The 19,879-nt window shown below is 42.2% G+C and overlaps 1 protein-coding gene across 8 annotated transcripts in view; it reads right to left on the bottom strand.

Moving 5' to 3' along the window:
• The window catches only part of PDE4D (phosphodiesterase 4D), a 945,814-nt gene that overhangs the window by 125,268 nt on the left and 800,667 nt on the right, over window positions 1-19,879 (bottom strand). For all 8 annotated transcript variants that reach the window (XM_070743323.1, XM_070743330.1, XM_070743322.1 and 5 more), the window contains 3 exons: window positions 11,611-11,647; window positions 10,006-10,079; window positions 8,782-8,831 (listed from right to left, as the gene is read on the bottom strand). In XM_070743323.1, the coding sequence (XP_070599424.1) occupies window positions 8,782-8,831; window positions 10,006-10,079; window positions 11,611-11,647 (161 nt within the window). The remainder of the gene's footprint in view (window positions 1-8,781; window positions 8,832-10,005; window positions 10,080-11,610; window positions 11,648-19,879) is intronic.

Raw genomic sequence — 19,879 nt, 5'->3', positions numbered from 1 at the left:
GTTTTATATTTGTTCAGATAGTTGGATCTGACCCACCCCGGGGGGGGGGGGGAGAACAAACCTTAGCGTTTGAAATTTAAATTTCAGATGTGAGAAAGTTGAAAGTAAGTTTCTTAGAAAAAGGGAAATATTAGGTTCAGACTCCCACATGCTTCCATAGGAAATTCCATGCTTATGCTCATACAGTATTTTCCTTCAACTTTCTTTTCAATCTCTGGCTTTATTAATATTTTCCTGAGTGTAACCCAAAGTAAATACCATGGGACTTACTTATGAGTAGGATTTCACAGGATTATGTTGTTAAACAACTTTTAAATTTGCAATCCTTTTCTAGTACAGGTAATTAGTTCTTATGAAACCTACATTCATAGTGTTGGAGCCTACTATAGGCTACTGGTGCAAGAATGCTGGATTAATCCAAGAAGTAAATTTTTAAGATGTTATCTAGTTTTAAGGAATAATAATGAACTTCATAACCAGTGGGATCCTGCCATCTTAGTAATTGCTATTAGAGAATGAAAAGTGCAGTGGTCCCTCTACTTAAGAACGCCTCTACTAGGCCACTCCTTTGTGGGGTGCTGCAGGAATTGGTTCCCTCCCCTCCACTATTTAACATCTACATGGAACCCATCCAACAACATGGGGTGAAGTATCATTAGTATGCTGATGATATCCAACTTCTCCACCCCATGTCAATTTAGCAAAGCTGTGGGCATGATGTGCTGGTGCCTGGAGGCTGTGAGGGTCTGGATGGGTGTCAACAGGCTCAAACTCAACTCGGACAAGACCAAATGGCTGTGGGCATTGCCTCTGAAGGACAGTTCAATCCATCCATCCTTGGCTCTGGGGGAGCCCTACAGAGCGGGTTCACAACTTGGGTGTCCTCCTAGATCTGCAGCTGAGACTGGACAACCATCTCTTAGCTATGACTGGGGGGGGGGCTTTTGCACAAGTGCATCTTGTGCATCAGTTGTGGGCCTATTTGGATCAGGAATCTCTGCTCACAGTCACTCACGCCCTTATTATCTCACGTCTCAATTATTGCAATGCACTCTACATGGGGCTACCCTTGAAATTGGTCCAAAACGCAGCTGCACAAGCTGTTATGGGTGTACCAAGGTACACCCATGTTACACCAACACTCTGTGAGCTGCATTAGCTCCCAATAGGTGTCCGGACACAATTCAAGTTGTTGATTATCACGTGGCTTAGGATCAGATTATGTACAGGACCACATCCTGCCACATACCTCCCAGTGGCCAGTTAGGGCCCACAGAGTTGGTCTTCTCAAGGCTCCTTCAGCTAGACAGTGTTGGCTGACGGGACCATGTGGGAGGGCCTTCTCTGTGGTGGCTCTGGCTCTGTGGAATCAACTTCTCCCTGAGATCTGCATGATCTCTATTCTTCTGGCCTTCCAAAAGGCTGTGAAAACATGGCTTTTCTGGCAGGCCTGGAGCTGGTGAATTCCTTCAGCTAGACAGTGTTGGCTGACGGGACCACATGGGAGGGCCTTCTCTGTGGCGGTTCTGTCTCTGTGAAATCAACTTCTCCCTGAGAGCTGCATGATCTCTATCCTTCTGGCCTTCCAAAAGGCTGTGAAAACATGGCTTTTCTGGCAGGCCTGGAGCTTGTCCTAGCTGAATGGTTGAATGTTTTAAAAATTAAGGGCTTTTTAAAATTGTTTTATCATTTTAATATTGCTGTTAGCCGCCCAGAGTCCATACAGAATTGGGCGGCCGCCCCGAGTCTTCGGAGAGGGGCGGCATAGAAATCTAAGTAATAAATAAATAAATAAATCTAAGTAATAAATAAATTGCAATAATAAATAAATAATAAATAACAAAATCTCCATTCCTGCCCCACTCTGGGGCCAACCAGAGATGGTATTTACCGGTTCTCCGAACTACTTAAAATTTCTACAACCAGTTCTCCAGAACCTGTCAGAACCTGCTGAATTTCAGCCTTGCTGGGAATGCTTTGGAAAACTTAAGTGGGGACTGGAGACCTATAACTAATGGTTTCGGAGTGGCCTAGCATAAGGCCAGTTAACTTTAAGTAACGTATCTGCATTTAACGTGCAGAAAAAAATTGAAAGAGCTGAATAAGCACAACATTAATCTTTTACATGCTTACGTTAAAATTATCCTGGCTTCCTCACAATTATCCAAAATCCTTTCTCCCTTGATATTATATAGTGTGGGGAAAAATTAAATATTGGCAATCTATAAACATATTCTTGTGAAAAATGCTACGTAAGACTAGAGTCTCTCCGCATTCTAGGATAAAATCAATATTCTTATTTCTGAATTACAAAATGGATTTCTACTAATCTGAAACCTTACAACACCACATGCCTTGTCATCAATTATTGCCTTATATATATTTTGATATATATTTACCACATAATAATTGTTCACCTTCTGATTTTGTTCCTATAAGGTGTTTTAAAAGGGCTTTTCTCCTGCAATGCTGTCTAGTCAGAGTTGAAGTACTCTACAACTTTCAGACAGCTGTGCAGGTTAATTCAAACTGCTGGATATTAATTGTGAGGAGTGCTGATAGGAATCCGTATGTGACAGTGATTTAAGACACTGGCCAAATAATTACAGTATTAAGAGAAGAGGGCAAAAAGAAAAGCAGTGAATGGTTAGAAAAGAAGAGTATCCCTACTAATAAAAAAAAGCAAATGATGTAAAATTAAGAGCAGAGAAGTAAGGAGATAATAGTATCCTTGTTCTCAAAAGAAGATCAATAGAGCAGGACTTACTAGTGGCTACATCCAGTCTACAAACCCTAACACCTGCATACATGAATATCTCATATATTAGAAGTTGCATTTTACTCTATAAATGTTTACCTGCAATGAAACCTCATCTTCATTACCATGTCTTCAAGTCATACACGGCTATCATGTACCACCTAAGCCCTACATGGCATCGGGCCAGATTACTTCCGGGACCGCCTTCTCCCGTATGAATCCCAGGGGCCGGTTAGGTCCCACAGAGTTGGCCTTCTCCAGGTCCCATCAATCAATGTCGTTTGGCGGGGCCTAGGGGAAGAGCCTTCTCTGTGGGGGCCCCGGCCCTCTGGAATCAACTCCCTCCAGAGATTCACACTCCCCACACCCTCCTCTACTTCCACAAGAGTTTCAAAGACTCACTTATGTCACCAGGCCTGGGGCCGTTAGATCTAGACTCCCTGAATAAATGTGATGTATGGGTGTGATTGAATTGGTTGATTGATTTTAATATACTGGGTTTTTAGCTTTGTAGGTTTTTTTAACTAATTAGATTTGCTTTGTATGCACTGTTTTATAAGGTTTTGATTGGGATAAGTACTAAGTCACCTTTAACACTGATTTGGCATCAATTTCAATACAGCTATACATTTTCTAATGATGTGGGCTACAAGAATTAACAATTAGAAAATGACTTTTAAAAAGTAAATTACAGGCTCAGGAACTCAATCTAGAACAGGGAATCAGCTGACATTTCTCTATTCATATGGTTTCCTTCCCCTTCTCCGACCTTTCGTCTGCATTTTCTTTTTCTTTAAATTCAGTTATTCAATTCAGTGCCCAGTTTTTCTCTTACATCAATAAAAATATAATGTGCCACCAAGCGAAAGGAAGAACAGAAACATATGGTCAACCCATCCTATCTGAAGAACCGGGGTGGCGCAGCAGGTAGAGTGCTGTACTGCAGGCCACTGAAGCTGACTGTAGATCTGTAGATCAGCAGTTCAAATATCATCACCGGCTCAAGGTTGACTCAGCCTTCCATCCTTCCGAGGTGAATAAAATGAGGACCCGGATTGTGGGGGCAATATGCTGGCTCTGTTAAAAAGTGCTATTGCTAACATGTTGTAAGCCACCCTGAGCCTAAGGAGAAGGGCAGCATAAAAATCGAATAAATAATAATAATAATCTCATCACCTCGAGGTTCGACTACTGTAATGCTCTCTACATGGGGCTACCTTTGAAAAGTGTTCGGAAACTTCAGATCGTGCAGAATGCAGCTGCGAGAGCAATCATGGGCTTCCCAAGGTATGCCCATGTTACACCAACACTCTGCAGTCTGCATTGGTTGCTGATCAATTTCCGGTCACAATTCAAAGTGTTGGTTATGACCTATAAAGCCCTTCATGGCATCGGACCAGAATATCTCCTGGACCGCCTTCCGCCGCACGAATCCCATCGACCGGTTAGGTCCCACAGATTTGGCCTTTTCCGGGTCCCGTCAACTAAACAATGTCGTTTGGTGGTACCCAGGAGAAGAGCCTTCTCTGTGGCGGCCCCGACCCTCTGGAACCAGCTCCCCCCAGATATCAGAGTTGCCCCCACCCTCCTTGCCTTTCGCAAGCTCCTTAAAACCCACCTCTGTCGTCAGGCATGGGGGAATTGAAATTTTCCCTTCCCCCTAGGCTTATAGAATTTATACATGGTATGCTTGCATGTATGATTGGTTCCTTAAATTGGGTTTTTTTAAGATTATTTTTAATATTAGATTTGTTCACATTGTCTTTTTTATTGTTGTTAGCCGCCCCAAGTCTTCGGAGAGGGGCGACATACAAATCTAATAAATAAATAAAATAAATAAATAAATAAATTATATTTCACAGAAGTGAAAATGAGCTTACTTTGCATTTTTGTAGTAGTTTTTAACTTTAAATCAGGGCTAACTTTCCTGTGATATGATTTAACAATCCCTTCTGGGAAGAGAAATAAGTAGGACACGCATATGAAGTTTCCCAGTATAGTCTTCTCTGTTCATTTCACCTAGAATTCTGTACATGTAAAGACTGGTTTTCCTCTTTCCTAAGAGAATGGGAAAGTCCCCTGCAGCAGCAAGCCTGGGCATACGTTAACAGACAGATTACTGTGCTTTATTTACATCCCACCTGTATTCCCCAAAGGAACTCAGGGCAATATATGTAGGCGTTCTCTGGAAGCTTGCAATACAGGTAGCAGATTTGCTCAGATTTAACAGGATGGCAGCTTTATATGCAGGCTGCAGCATGGCTAAAATAGCATGTCTCCCCAATAATATTTTTATGCCTTCTATAACCTAGCAGGTTACTGCATCAATGCCCTTTAAATCATGGGAGCTGATCGCAATATTGTTCATTCCTTCAGTCAGGGAAATGGTTACCAATAAATCTGATGTTCCTGCTAGAAATGATTGCAACCACTGCTATATGCCGAAAGCTTAACCTGCAACTGGCAGTGTACCTCATTATATTTAGATCCCCTTTGTTGGATGTTATCTTTGTTGGACCTATAAAGCCCTTCAGACTAGAATATCTCCGGGACCGCCTTCTGCCACACGAATCCCAGCGACCGGTTAGGTCCCACAGAGTTGGCCTTCTCCGGGTCCCGTCGCTAAACAATATCATTTGGCGGGACCCAGAGGAAGAGCCTTCTCTGTGGTGGCCCCGGCCCTCTGGAACCAACTCCCCCCAGAGATCAGAATTGCCCCCACCCTCCTTGCCTTTCGTAAACTTCTCAAAACCTACCTCTGCCGTCAGGCATGGGGGAATTGAAATATCTTCCCCAGGCCTATATAATTTATGTATGGTGTGTTGTGTGCATGTTTTTAAAATTATGGGTTTTTAACTTCGTATTATTAGATTTGTATTGTACATTGTTTCTATCACTGCTGTGAGCCGCCCCGAGTCTATGGAGAGGGGCGGCATACAAATTAAATAAATGAATGAATGAATGAATGAATGAATGAATGAATAAGTAAATAAATAAATAAATAAATCCAACTCCGGCTCAAATTCTGTAGTTCCCCATTCCAACTTTTAATAATTGCAACAATTCATTTAAAACACACACAAAATATTTTTATCTGGCACCATTGTACAACACTAAAGAAAAGTAGAAATGATGGATAAACCAATCTTAAAGTCAATAGCCCAGAAGTGAGTCATTCCTGACTTAGTAGACCCCAAGAAGTACAAATATGCTGGATGTTGGACATGCTGGACTTCATTTTCAATAAGGTTATTAAACAATGTTAAAAGATATTAAAGATCATGTTCTGATTTTTTTCAACTATTATCACTGATCTGGATTTTGTTAAAAAAAAAGATATTGCTTTCTTTTATTTCAAACAGAAAGGAAAATATTGGGATATTTTCATGTCTGTATCAAATTCATATTAAATGTATTATGGAGAAATTCCTCTATTCCACCTTTTTCCAGCTACAGAGAGATGTGTAGAGGGAAAAACCATAGTAAAAGCAACTTCCTTGCAGTAATAAAGCTCATAAAAACTACACAAAGTAGCTTGAATACCCAAAAAACAAAAACTTGGGAAACTGGAAGATAGATTTCAGATCTAGCAGAAATTCTACTTACATATTTATATGAGCTATAAGTAAGATTTATGGACTTTTAAAAGACTTTATAAAGTACTAGTAGCTAGATACCAATACAGTGATCCCCCGGTTATTGCGTCCCCGACCATTGCGAACAGGCTAATTTGCGATTTTTTAACCCGGAAGTCAGAACACCGTCTGCGCATGCGTGCCCTTTTTTTTCTATGGGCACGCATGCGTAGATCGCGCCGGGCAGATCAGCTGCTGGGCGGCTTCCCTAGGTCTTCCCCCTCTTGGCGGGCATCAGCGAGGAGTTTCCCCACCGCCCACGCAAACTCCTCGCTGCTGCCGCTTCGCTCGGGCCGCTTCCCAGCTGAGTACTCAGCTGGGAAGCGGCCCGAGCGAACGGCTTGTCCGCAGCCTGCCTGCCCGCGCGCCCGCGCCCTTCTCCCGCCCACGCCATTCGCTCGGGCCGCTTCCCAGCTGAGTACTCAGCTGGGAAGCGGCCCGAGCGAACGGCTTGTCCGCAGCCTGCCTGCCCGCGCGCCCGCGGCTCGCACGCCCTTCTCCCACCCACGCCGTTCGCTCGGGCCGCTTCCCAGCTGAGTACTCAGCTGGGAAGCGGCCCGAGTGAACGGCTTGTCCGCAGCCTGCCTGCCCGCGCGCCCGCAGCTCGCGCGCCCTTCTCCCGCCCACGCCGTTCGCTCGGGCCGCTTCCCAGCTGAGTACTCAGCTGGGAAGCGGCCCGAGCGAACGGCTTGTCCGCAGCCTGCCCACGCCATTCGCTCCCCCACTTGCTGGCGGGAGAGCGAGAAGCCCTCCCCAGCACCCACTCGCCCGCCGTTTGCCCGGCCACCCGCCGTTCGCTCGCTGCTCGCCCGGCCACCCGGGTTCGTTTGGCTTGAGGGCTCAGTTGGGAAGGCGCACGGGTGTTTTAAAACGTCGCCGCCGACATGGGGGGCTTGCTAGCACCCCCCCAAACCCGGGTTGGGGGTTCAGGGGGGTGCTAGCGAGCCCCCCATGTCGGCGGCGACGTTTTAAAACACCCGCGTGCCTTCCCAACTGAGCCCTCAAGCCAAGCGCAGAAGTTCGCCTTTGGCGCTTGGCTTGAGGGCTCAGTTGGGAAGGCGCGCGGGTGTTTTAAAACGTCGCCGCCGACATGGGGGGCTCGCTAGCACCCCCCCAAACCCGGGTTGGGGGTTCGGGGGGGTGCTAGCGAGCCCCCCATGTCGGCGGCGACGTTTTGAAAAACCCGCGCGGCTTTCCAATGAGTCCCAAAGACAAACGCGGAAGTTTGACGTTTGTCTTCGGGACTCATTGGAAAGCCGCGCGGGTGTTTTAAAACGTCGCCGCCGACATGGGGGGCTCGCTAGCACCCCCCCGAACCCCCAACCCGGGTTAGAGGGGGTGCTAGCGAGCCCCCCATGTCGGCGGCGACGTTTTAAAACAGCCGCGCCGCCCCCAATCTTCAGCTCCTCGCTAGCGCTGCGGAAGTAAAAACACCATCTGCACATGCGCAGATGGTGTTTTTACTTCCGCAGCGCTACTTCGCGAAAACCCGCTCGTTGCGGGGGGTCCTGGAACGGAACCCTCGCAATGATCGGGGGATCACTGTACTTCACTATGAAACTATGTGATTGGGCTTGATAAACTGACAGTTAAAGCTGGAAAACTAATAAGTAGTTATGATCAGGCTTGATACATTGACACTTAAAGCTTGAAAACTTGTGTAGAATGTGTAACTCCTTAGCATCAGAGCATATTAATATAAGGCGACTGGCAGTTGGAACCGCGTTCCTTTCGAGTGGGGAGGGGTAGTAGAATGTCTAAACTCCCAGTCTGCAGGTTGAATGAGCCACAGGCTGGCCACGCCCACCCCATTTAGTGAAGGGGGAGCATAAGAGCAAGTTAATATAAGGTAGCTGGCAGTTGGAACAGAGTTCAGGTGGGGAGAGGGAGTAGTCCATCTAATTCCTTAGCATCAGAGCATATTAATATAATACTGTATAAGAAATCATTTCTTAGCAAGCACCTAGACGCCAAGAGGAACACAAATGCCAAGTTTCAAGTTTCTAGGCTTTACAGTTCTGGAGATTTTGTGATGAGTGAGTGATATTTGGCTTTTATACACTGCTCAAAAAAAGAGAACACTTAAATAACACAATATAACTCCAAGTAAATCAAACTTCTGTGAAATCAAACCATCCACTTAGGAAGCAACACTGATTGACAATCAATTTCACATGCTGTTGTGCACATTCAACTTTTCACAGAACAAAGTATTCAGTGAGAATATTTCATTCATTCAGATCTAGGATGGGTTATTTGAGTGTTCCCTTTATTTTTTTGAGCAGTATATATAGAGATTTATACATCAGGAAGAGATTAGGCAAAGTGTGATATCTTCACAAGATAGTAACATCACCTTAATAGTGTGACAGTTTTAAGGTGTCTTACCTGTTATGGTTGCTTTGTTGATAGATGGTTGGTTACACATTGGTGACCGTCTGGGGAAGAAGAGAAAGAATGTGTCAGTCACAAAAATGTAAGGCATCAACATGAAATCGTGTATTCATGCATTATTAGATGTCCTTGGGAAAGCCTGAGATGTTTTTAAAATGTAATTAAAATGCAGAATTAATAATATAAAGGCTATACTCAATGCCACATAGAAAATAAATGATTTGAGGTTTTACCTATTTCCCCACCAGTCTGGGTCTGAAGAACAATGTTTAGCAATTGATGCCTTACACATATGATAAATTTTCAACTTTCAAAATATGGTCACATCATGTACACGAGGAAGGTTGGAACTTTCCTCCTTTTGGGACTTAATTTTCTTACTCTCTCTTTTTTTTAAAAGTGTCATTATACTGGATTTCCCTTCTCAAATCAGTCAAAAACCATGCTGATGATTTTCTACAATTATTTATTCATTCATTTATTTATTTATTTATTTAATTTATTTAGTCCAATACATAATACACAGTGAAGAGAATAGATATGTAGTAATATAAATAAAGAAAAGAATAGAAGAAAAGATATAAAAGTATAGGTGAACATATTTGAAAGGAAGAAAAGATAAATGAGATAAGGAGAGACAATTGGACAGGGGACAGAAGGCACACTGGTGCACTTATGCACGCCCCTTACTGACCTCTAAGGAACCTGGAGAGGTCAATCGTGGATAGTCTAAGGGAAAAATGTTGGGGGTTAGGGGTTAACACTACTGAGTCAGGTAATGAGTTCCACGCTTCAACAACTTGGTTGCTGAAGTCATATTTTTTACAGTCAAGTTTGGAGCGGTTAATATTAAGTTTTAATCTGTTGCGTTCTCTTGTGTTGTTGCGACTGAAGCTGAAGTAGTTATTGACAGGTAGAACGTTGCAGCATATGATCTTGTGGGCAATACTTAGATCGTGTTTTAGGCGTCGTAGTTCTACGCTTTCAAGACCTAGGATTGATAGTCTGCTTTCGTAGGGTATTCTGTTTCGAGTCGAGTTGCATGTAGAGATGCTAAAACAAGTAGAATTTGGAGGGCTCCTGCAGGTTAAATGAAGCCCATCTTTGTTTTACATTATTGTGTTCAAGCACGGCTACACAATGGAGAACTTATGCCATGTAAAAGGTGCATTTAAGTAAAAACAAACATGGCAGGAAACAGAAAAATGCCACACTTACTTGCTCGGTGCTCGATCCGGAAGGTTGGTTAATGCAGCAAAATTATTCCGTACAGTACGTAAACTGGCAAGCACCTATAGTAAACAAAGGGCATAAAAATTTACTCTCAACTTCCACAGGTATGATGCTTTTCTCCCCAACTGATTTATTTGGCAACAATAAACAGACAGCTTTCTGAACAGGTGGCTTCCTAAAACAAGTTATTGTGTGATCTGAAGAGAAACCAGAGTTATTAATCTTTTCAGGATATTTTAGTTTGTGTGCCTGAAATGTTTGCTCCTTATTTTGCAATGCATTCATTGCCACAAAGATACTAGGATGATCATTTTAGTGCTTGCTTCCTTACTAAAACAGTTCATTGTTTGCAGAAGAGACGGAGTAACGACACGGACACAAGAGTTGGATTTAAAACTGGGTCATTTTTATTAAAATAAATTTCCATAATTTATTTAATTAAATTAGCATAATTAACATAACTAACTATGACCCAACAATGGACCTGCAGGGTCAAACAATTGCTTCCGGGGCGGATGTCTTGACGAATGTCCGGGCGAAAAGGCTGAGCCCGGGCCTGCATGCCCTTTTATAGGGCTGGCAGGCCCCGCCCAGACACGTCATAGATCAGGCCATCCCGGCCTGATCCTCGGCCGAAGTCTCGCGATCTCGCGAGACTTCGGCCGAACAAACATGGCGGCTATGCCATGTGTCCTGTGTGTCTGCCTCGCCCTCCTGCAAAAGGCACCGGCGGGTAAGTCCTCCGGCGCTACTTCAAAAATTAGTCTTTGTCTTAGGGCAGTGGTTCTCAACCTTTCTAATGCCGCGACCCCTTAATACAGTTCCTCATGTTGAGGTGACCCCCCAGCCATAAGTCTAGCGTCAATTCTCCCAACAGAGATTTAAGCTGATTGAGGGAAATGTCAGACGAACACCCCCACTGTAAACATTTGATTGGTTGGATTGTAAAAATAGGTTCCAAGGCGCAAGAATAGAAGTTTTAGTTCCTAACACCATGAGAAATTTGTCTTTTCCCATGGTCTTAGGCAACCCCTGTGCAATGGTCGTTTGACCCACCCCAATGGGATCCTGACCCCCAGATTGAGAACCATTGTCTTAGGAAAAGCAACAGTTCCTAGAAAGCAACTCTTATTCCTCTTCTCTCAAATGACAATAATTTTGTTTTGCTACTTGTGTCCAAATTATCTCAAGAATAAAACACCTGTGCAGTAAAAATCTTTTAATATTTGGTAGCTAAGTGAAACAAAGACATTTTCAATCCATTTAGTCCTGTTTTCTTTTTTGAATTTATGTTTGAGAATAACTCTTTATATGCTTAAAGAGAAATAGTTACCATTCTGATTGCCTTTGCAATCATCGTTCAGATGTCTTTGCCACCATCAAAGTGCATCGTGTTACATAGTGTCTGACTAATAATAGATTGTGAGTTCAACAATCAATACAGGTAAAAATAAAAGTTGTTACTTTTGTTAGTTAAGATGATACTGTATCTGGAATTATAATTCTTCTAGCGCTATAGTTGGAAGCCTGAAATTGAAAATACAGATCCTCCTTTTTTTAATCCAGCCATATAACATATATGGTACCTACCTGAGCAAACGGTGTCACAATCAAGTCATCTCCATGTCTAGAAAACAAAACACAGAACATAAATCAATATGGAATTCAGTATCTGACATATTTTAAGATCCCCTTCTATATTATGTGTGTGTGCATGAGAGAGAGAGAGGGAGAGAGGGAGAGGGAGAGGGAGAGGGAGAGGGAGAGGGAGAGAGAGAGAGAGAGAGAGAGAGAGAGAGAGAACAGTGTTCACCCTAGCACAAGGACAAAACTACCAGCCTGAAGATGACGAGTGGGACCTTGTCGAAATGTCACCAGAAATCTCTGAAACTTACACGGGAAGAAACCCGAATATGCCAAGACCTTCATATCTGTACCCGTGAAAATCTACGAAAACATATACATACATACATACATACCCCCCCCAAAAAAGAGGGTGGAAATGTTGGTGTGTCTTATATTATAATAGTAATAATAATAATAATAATAATAATAATAATAATAATAATAATAATTATTATTATTATTATTTATTAGATTTGTAAGACTCGGGGCGGCTCACAACAATAATAAAAGCAATGTTACAGTGGAACAAATCTAATATTAAAAGAGAAAAAGACATATAAAACCTTATCATTTAAAACTAAACAACACATACATACCAAACATAAAATATAAAAGCCTGGGGAAGGTGTCTCAGTTCCACCATGCCTGGTGACATAGGTGGGTCTTGAGTAATTTACGAAATACAAGGGGGGTGGGGGCAGTTCTAATCTCCGGGGGGAGTTGATTCCAGAGGGCCGGGGCCGCCATAGAGAAGGCTCTTCCCCTAGGGCCCGCCAAACGGCATTGTTTAGTCGACGGAACCCAGAGAAGGCCAACTCTGTGGGACCTTATCGGTTGCTCGGATTTGTGCGGAAGCAGGTGGTTCCGGAGGTACTCTGGTCCTTATATACCAAATACAGCCAATTTTTGCCCTCCAAAAATCCTGTCCCACATATCCTGTTTTTCACAGGGTGTACAGAGGAGTTGGGAGGGCTGTGTTAAGTCCTCGACTTACAACCCCACCAGAAACGCAAAGTCCTCGACCTATGACTGGCCAGGAATGCTGATACTGAAGCCTGGTTGGCTAAGCACAAGAGGCCTTTCAAGCGGGAAGTTAAAACATTGTGATTGGGTGGCTGTCTGACAATCACTCTATAAAAGGAGCTTTCAGTAGTCTGTTCGCTGTTCTATTTAAGGTTCGACTACTGTAACACACCCTACATGGGGCTACCTTTGAAGAGTGTTCGGAAACTTCAGATCGTGCAGAATGCAGCTGCGAGAGCAATCATGGTTATGACCTATAAAGCCCTTCATGGCATCGGACCAGAATACCTTCGGGACTGCCTTCTGCTGCACGAATCCCAGCGACCGATTAGGTCCCACAGAGTTGGCCTTCTCTGGGTCCCGTCGAGAAAACAATGCCATCTGGCGGGACCCAGGGAAAGAGCCTTCTCTGTGGTAGCCTCGACCCTCTGGAATCAACTCCCCTCAGAGATTAGGACTGCCCCCACCCGCCTTGCCTTTCGCAAACTCCTAAAACCCCACCTCTGTCGCCAGGCATGGGGAAATTGATTCCCCTCGGCCGCTCCATTTTATGCATGGTTTGTTTGGGTTGTATGAGTGTTTTTAATCAAGTGTTTTTAACTGTTTTGCTTTTTTTAATCATTGGATTTGAATTTTGTATTCCTGTTGTGAGCTGCTCCAAGTCTTTGGAGAGGGGCGCATACAAATGTAATAAATAAATTAAATAAATTAAATAAATTAAATAAATTAAATAAATTAAATAATAAACAAACAAATAAATAAATATTTAAGCTGAGCTGGAGTGGTGGTGAATAAAAGTTCCCTGTTTAAAAAGTCAAGGCTCTGCTAAGTTCTGTCAGTGCACGGTCTAAGTCACATTTTTCACTTTTTTCAGTGCTGTTGTAACTTTGAACGGTCACAAAACAAACTGTTGTAAGTCGAGGACTACCTGAATAATAGAAAGTGACTGATTCATGTTTTAAACTGTTTTAACTCTTCAAAAAGAGTTAAAACAAGTAATCAGGCTCTGTAATGCCGCCTGATAAATGTGGTACCCAATAACCCAGAATATTTTATAAAGCTCCAAACTCTCTGCTAAAGATTCCGGTTTCTTAGGAGACCATCAAGAGAAGCTGGGGATTTTCTCTTTGGACATTTATACCAAACAAAACACAATCAGGGATTCCCAGTTGGAACACTATGTGCAATAGTCACAGAGGAAAATTCCCTAATTTGGTTGTTACATCTACTGGTGGGAGGAGGAATAATTTGGCAACCTGAACCTACTGCTGAATCTGATTTATTGGAACTTGCAAATTGACTCAAATGGTTCCAGTTACTGCTGTGATTTAAATGTGGGTTTTTTTACTATAGACAATACTTGACCATTTTTGAAAAAGTATAACGGAGTGAATCATAAAGCAATGCTCTTAAAAAGAAAGAACTGGCTATTTGACACCTTGGCAGCCTAGGCTGCAATTTTATGAACTTTCTACTAGGAATAAAATGTATTTATGTCTTTGGCATCTATTTCTGCATAAAATAAGTATTTGATTATGATACATTGATTGCATTTATGGTAATTACTCCTCCCCATAGGAATTTGCACTTATTCACAACTATGGCTATCAAGGAAAATAATGTTCTTGTTCTGTCTGTCTGTCTGTCCATCTGTCCATCCATTCTATCATCTATCTATGTATCTATCTATGTATCATCTATCTATCTATCTATCTATCTATCTATCTATCTATCTATCTATCTATCTATCTATCTATCACTCTATCTATCTATTTATTGGACTTATATGACGACCCTCTCCGTGGACTCGGAGCGGCTCACAGGATTTTGATAAAAAGATACAATATAAAACATTTCTAAGCAAATTAATAGAATAATTACTTTAAAAATTATCTTAAAACTAGTCATCCATCCATCCATCCACTGACTCACCCACCCACCAATCCATCCAATAGGTGTGAGAGAGGATGGAGCGGGAGGGGGGATCTTGGTGTCCCAACTGACTTGCTTAGACTTCTCACATCACTTTACACTGATCAGGAGGTAATAGTAACATCAGGCCCAAAGTCATTATGTGAAGTTAGAGGCTTTTGCCCTGACACAGCAGCGATAGGGAAACCGGAGGAGAGAGAGAGATTTATACCAATACACATTCTTTTATGCAGGGTCTGAGGTCATCTGAAAAAAATGAAGAAGCCACTATCCCTGCACCGGATTGGTCCACATGATTGTATTTGTGGGTGTGGGGATGTGAAATGAACTTTAACCTGGATGGGGATTGGAGGGAAACTTCAGTAGTGGAATGAACAAGCCGAATCCAAAATGGCCATGTTAATAAATCAACCTTGTGTGAGAACACAGGAGTGGAATGTGATTTATTTCTCAAATGCTATTTGGTTCGCTGACAGCAAATTCCAGAACTCAACACATTATATTGATACAGATTGGTTCCGGATCAGTGAGAGAGTTAGACCACTTTACCATTTTTGCTCAATCTTTATGCTAAAATGATCACGAGGAATTTAGATCTGGAACTGACTGATGTTGGAGTGAAGATTGCAGGAAGAACCATAAATAATCTGAGGTATGCAGATGATACAACACTATTGGTTAGGTGATCTTGGGTTAATCACTTTCTCTCACTCCTAGGAAACAAGCAATGGCAAATCACTTCTGAAATCTTACCAAAATACCTTCAGGGACTTGCCAGGAGCCAAGGCTAATTTGAGGGTGCAGACACGCAGATACAATAACAATGAGAATAAGATATCTGCAGTTGGTAGAATTGATGGGGTGGAGATTTGGAATCATTCTACAGCAGTCACACTAGAACTAAAAACCTGAGAACAGAGATCACCAGGACAGTCTCTCTTTGTGTTAAGCAGGCAGAAACATGCTACAGAAGCTCATCTAAGTCTATAATCACCATAACAAGGTAAAGAAAAACTAGAATTACAGTGTTCCCTCGATTTTCGTGGGTTCGAACTTTGCGAATAGCCTATACCACGGTTTTAAAAAAAATATTAATTAAAAAATACTTCGTGTTTTTTTTCCTATACCACGGTTTTTCCCACCCGATGACATCATACGTCATCACCAAACTAAGAATTTTCGCAAATAAATAACAATTTTTTTTATTGTTAATAAATAATTATGTGTATAAATATCAAGATCACTAAGTGTCTTATTCAATGGTGAGTACCAGAAATAATGGTGAGTAAATGGTTGTTAAGGGAATGGGAAATGGTAATTTAAGGGTTTAAAGTGTTAAGATATGGTTTGTGATACTGTCCATAGCCAAAAATGGTGTATTTACTTCCGCATCTCTACTTCGCAGAAATTCGACTTTCGTGGGCAGTCTTGGAACGCATCCCCCGCAGAAATTGAGGGAACACTGTACTTAAAAAATAGTACAACATTGTAGTAATGATAATGTTCTCAGGAAAGAAGCCCATTTCTCTGTGTCCCAAAAGTGCTTTTTCAAGAGACAAGTGAACTTTATTTATTTTCCTTTGAAGACATTTCGTTTCTCATCCAAGACGGTGGAGTTCAGAATTGAAGAAGCTTCTTGGGATGAGAGGCAAAACGTCTTTAAGAAAAAACAAAGAAAGTCCAGCTGCCTCTCAAAAAAGCACCCTTGGGTCAACCATGACCTGGATGACTGAGAACCTCCATAGACCCTTCTTTTGTGATGCTTTGGAGGTTAATGGTGACAAAAAGCCGGTCCCTTTGCTACCATTGTTTCTTCATTATAAACTGTGTCCCCCACCAGCCGTCGAGAGCAGTGTTTCCCAACCTTGGCAACTTGAAGATATTTGGACTTCAACTCCCAGAATTCCCCAGCCAGCATTCGCTGGCTGGGGAATTCTGGGAGTTGAAGTCCAGATATCTTCAAGTTGCCAAGGTTGGGAAACACTGCTCTAGAGCAGTGTTTTTCAACCAGTGTGCCGTGGCACACTAGTGTGCCGCGAGACATGGTCAGGTGTGCCGCGAAGAAGGAAGCTCAGGTTTTGCTGAGAGAGAGAATGAGAGTGAGAGAGAGAGAGAGAAAGCAAGAGAGAAAGAGAAAGAAAGCAAGGGAGAGAGAAAGAGTGTGTGTGAGAGAGAAAGCAAGAGAGAAAGAAAAGCAAAAGAGAGAAAAAGCAAGAGTGAGAGAGAAAGAAAGCAAGAGAGAGAGAGAGAGAAAAGGAGAAGGGAGAGAGAGAGAGAGAGAAATGAACAAAAAGGGTAGGAAAAAAGAGAAATGAGAAAATGATTGAGACAGAGAATGAGAAGAAAGAGAGAGAAACAAAAGAGAGAGAGAAGTGACTCTTGATTTAAAGCATATGATAAAAAGCCAAAGAACAAGAGAATAAGCCCTCACCTGTTTTTGGAAATGATTCAAGAGTGTATACACACACACACACACACACACAAGGGTGGGGAGGAGACAGGGATGGAAAAAGAGAGGAAAATGTCTTGGGGTGTCATTTTGTGTCATTTGGGTTGGTGGTGTGCCCCAGGATTTTGTAAATGTAAAAAATGTGCCGTGGCTCAAAAAAGGTTGGGAAACACTGCTCTAGAGCAGTGTTTTTCAACCAGTGTGCCGTGGCACACTAGTGTGCCGCGAGACATAGTCAGGTGTGCCACGAAGAAGGAAGCTCAGGTTCCGGTCTCGCAACTTTTTGCTGAGAGAGAGAGAGTGAGAGAGAGAAAGAAAGCAAGAGAGAGAGAAAGAGAGAGAGTGAGAGAGAGAGAGAGCAAGAGAGAGAGAGAGAGAGTGAGAGAGAGAGAGAGCAAGAGAGAAAAAGAAAGAGAGAGAGAGAAAGAGAGTGAGAGATAGAGAAAGAAAGCAAGAGAGAGAGAGAGAAAAAGAAAGCAAGAGAGAAAGAAGAGAGAGAGAGAGAAAGCAAGAGAGAGAGAAAGAGAGAAAGAAAGCAAGAGAGAGAGAGAAAAGGAGAGGAAAAGAGAAAGAGAAATGAGCAAAAAGGGGAGGAAAAAAGAGAAATGAGAAAATGATTGAGACAGAGAATGAGAGGAAAGAGAGAGAAACAAAAGAGAGAGAGAGGTGACTCTTGGTTTAAAGCATATGATAAAAAAGCACCCAAAGAATAAGAGAGGGGGAAAACCCAGCCCTCACCTGTTTTTGGAAATGGTTCAAGAGTGTGTACACACACACACATACACACAAGGGGGGGAGGAGACAGGGATGGAAAAAGAGAGCAGAGTGTCTTAGAGTGTCATTTTGTGTCATTTTGGTTGGTGGCGTGCCCCAGGATTTTGTAAATGTAAAAAATGTGCCACGGCTCAAAAAAGGTTGAAAATCACTGCTCTAGAGAACCAGGAGAAGATTTAAGGGGAAATCCTCACCCAAACCTGTCTAAGTAAATTACAGGAAGGGAAATCCAATAAAAATTTGCAAATAATTTTCTCAGCAAATATGAGGCTGGTGCCAAAAGGTACCTAGTTAACTCCAGAATTCACTAAAAAAAATTTTTTTTAAATCGAGCTTATTATCAGATGTCAAAGAAAGATAAAGTTCCAGACATGCAATTTACAATTAAAAAAACATATAAAATAAAATATAGAAAAACCCTAATGTGTTTCTAGCCTACAACAAAACAATTCCTGAGTTTTCTAGTCTTGCCTGAAGTAACCTCCCTCACCTGGGATTCCAGCCAACTGCAAAATACGCTAACACTTCCTGCCAAAAACAAATAAAACCTGTGCTTTTCTTTTATTGGGTTCTCAAGGGGTCACATGATTCCCTCCCAACTTTTAAGGCTGGATTTAAGGCTGGATATTTAAAGGGCCAGCTGCTCCTTGCTACAAATAAGTTGATGCGTTTCCTGACACTTTTGCTCAAATTACTTTATTTATTTATTTATTATTTATTTATTATTTAGATTTGTATGCCGCCCCTCTCCGCAGACTCGGGGCGGCTCACAGCAAAACAAAACAATTCATCACAAATCTAAATTGAAGTTTAAAATATTTTAAAAACCCCATTTGCTAAACAAACATACATACAAGCATACCATTCATAAATTGTATATGCCCGGGGGAGATGTCTCAGTTCCCCCATGCCTGATGACAAAGGTGGGTTTTAAGGAGCTTACGGAAGGCAAGAAGAGTAGGGGCAGTTCTAATCTCCGGGGGGAATTGATTCCAGATGGCTGGGGCCGCCACAGAGAAGGCTCTTCCCCTGCAGCCCGCCAACCGACATTGTTTAGTTGACGGGACCCGGAGAAGGCCCATAATCGGTCGCTGGGATTCGTGCAGCAGAAGGCGGTCTCGGAGATACTTATTATCAATGTGATCAATTTAGAAAACAAATGTAAGATTGCATTGCAAATGTTATTCCTTAAAGTCTGAGGGTCTTTCTTGTTCAAATATAAATGCAGCTGGATCTGATTCCTTGCCAGATATATTGCTAAAGAAATAGCACTTCGACTAATATACCGCTTCACAGTACTTTACAGCCCTCTCTAAGAGTTAGCATATTGCTCCCAATAATCTGGGTTATTATAATTTTATGGACCTCGGAAGGATGGAAGTCTGAGTCAATCTGAGCCAGTGAGACTCGAACTGCTGAATTGCTGGCAGCCCGCAGTCAGCAGAAATAGTCTGCATCCTAACCACTGTGCCACCACGGCTCTTATATAACCTACTGCTCAAATTTATTTTTTCCTGTACGTAACAGGAGTTGTAGGTATACAAAATTGGCTCTGTTCTTTTTTTCCCCACGATGAATCAAAATTAAACCAAATATAAATCAATTTATATTCTATTCTATTTTACTTAGCAAAACACTTCAGATTTTGCTAACAACTCAGGAGATAATGAGAATTTCAGAGATATAGCAAATGTCAAATGCACTGCATTAAACAGAAAGAAAGAATGTCAACCTTAGCAAATTTCTAAATATGGGAAAGGGTTATTATTCTTTAAGGCAGAGTTGTCAACCTTAGCAGCTTTAATGCATCTGAACGCTGCTTTAAGATTACAGCTGAAGAAAACAGCCATTCAGCCATTATTAACAAATTTCTTAGCTCAAAAGGTTTTATTTCCTCCCTCTATTTTCTCCATTCTCCATATCTATATACGCTTCTGTTTCTAAAAAGTGTGTGTGTGCGTATTCATGTCTCTCTCTCTCTCTCTGTGTGCAAGCCAATGTACACTGCTCAAAAAAAATAAAAGGAACATTTAAACAACACAATATAACTCCAAG

The sequence above is a fragment of the Erythrolamprus reginae genome, chromosome 2, assembly GCF_031021105.1.
Source record: "Erythrolamprus reginae isolate rEryReg1 chromosome 2, rEryReg1.hap1, whole genome shotgun sequence".
In the NCBI taxonomy this organism is placed as follows: Eukaryota; Metazoa; Chordata; class Lepidosauria; order Squamata; family Dipsadidae; genus Erythrolamprus; species Erythrolamprus reginae.
Note: the sequence above shows the minus strand (reverse complement) of the source record. Positions and strands in the feature narration are given on the sequence as shown.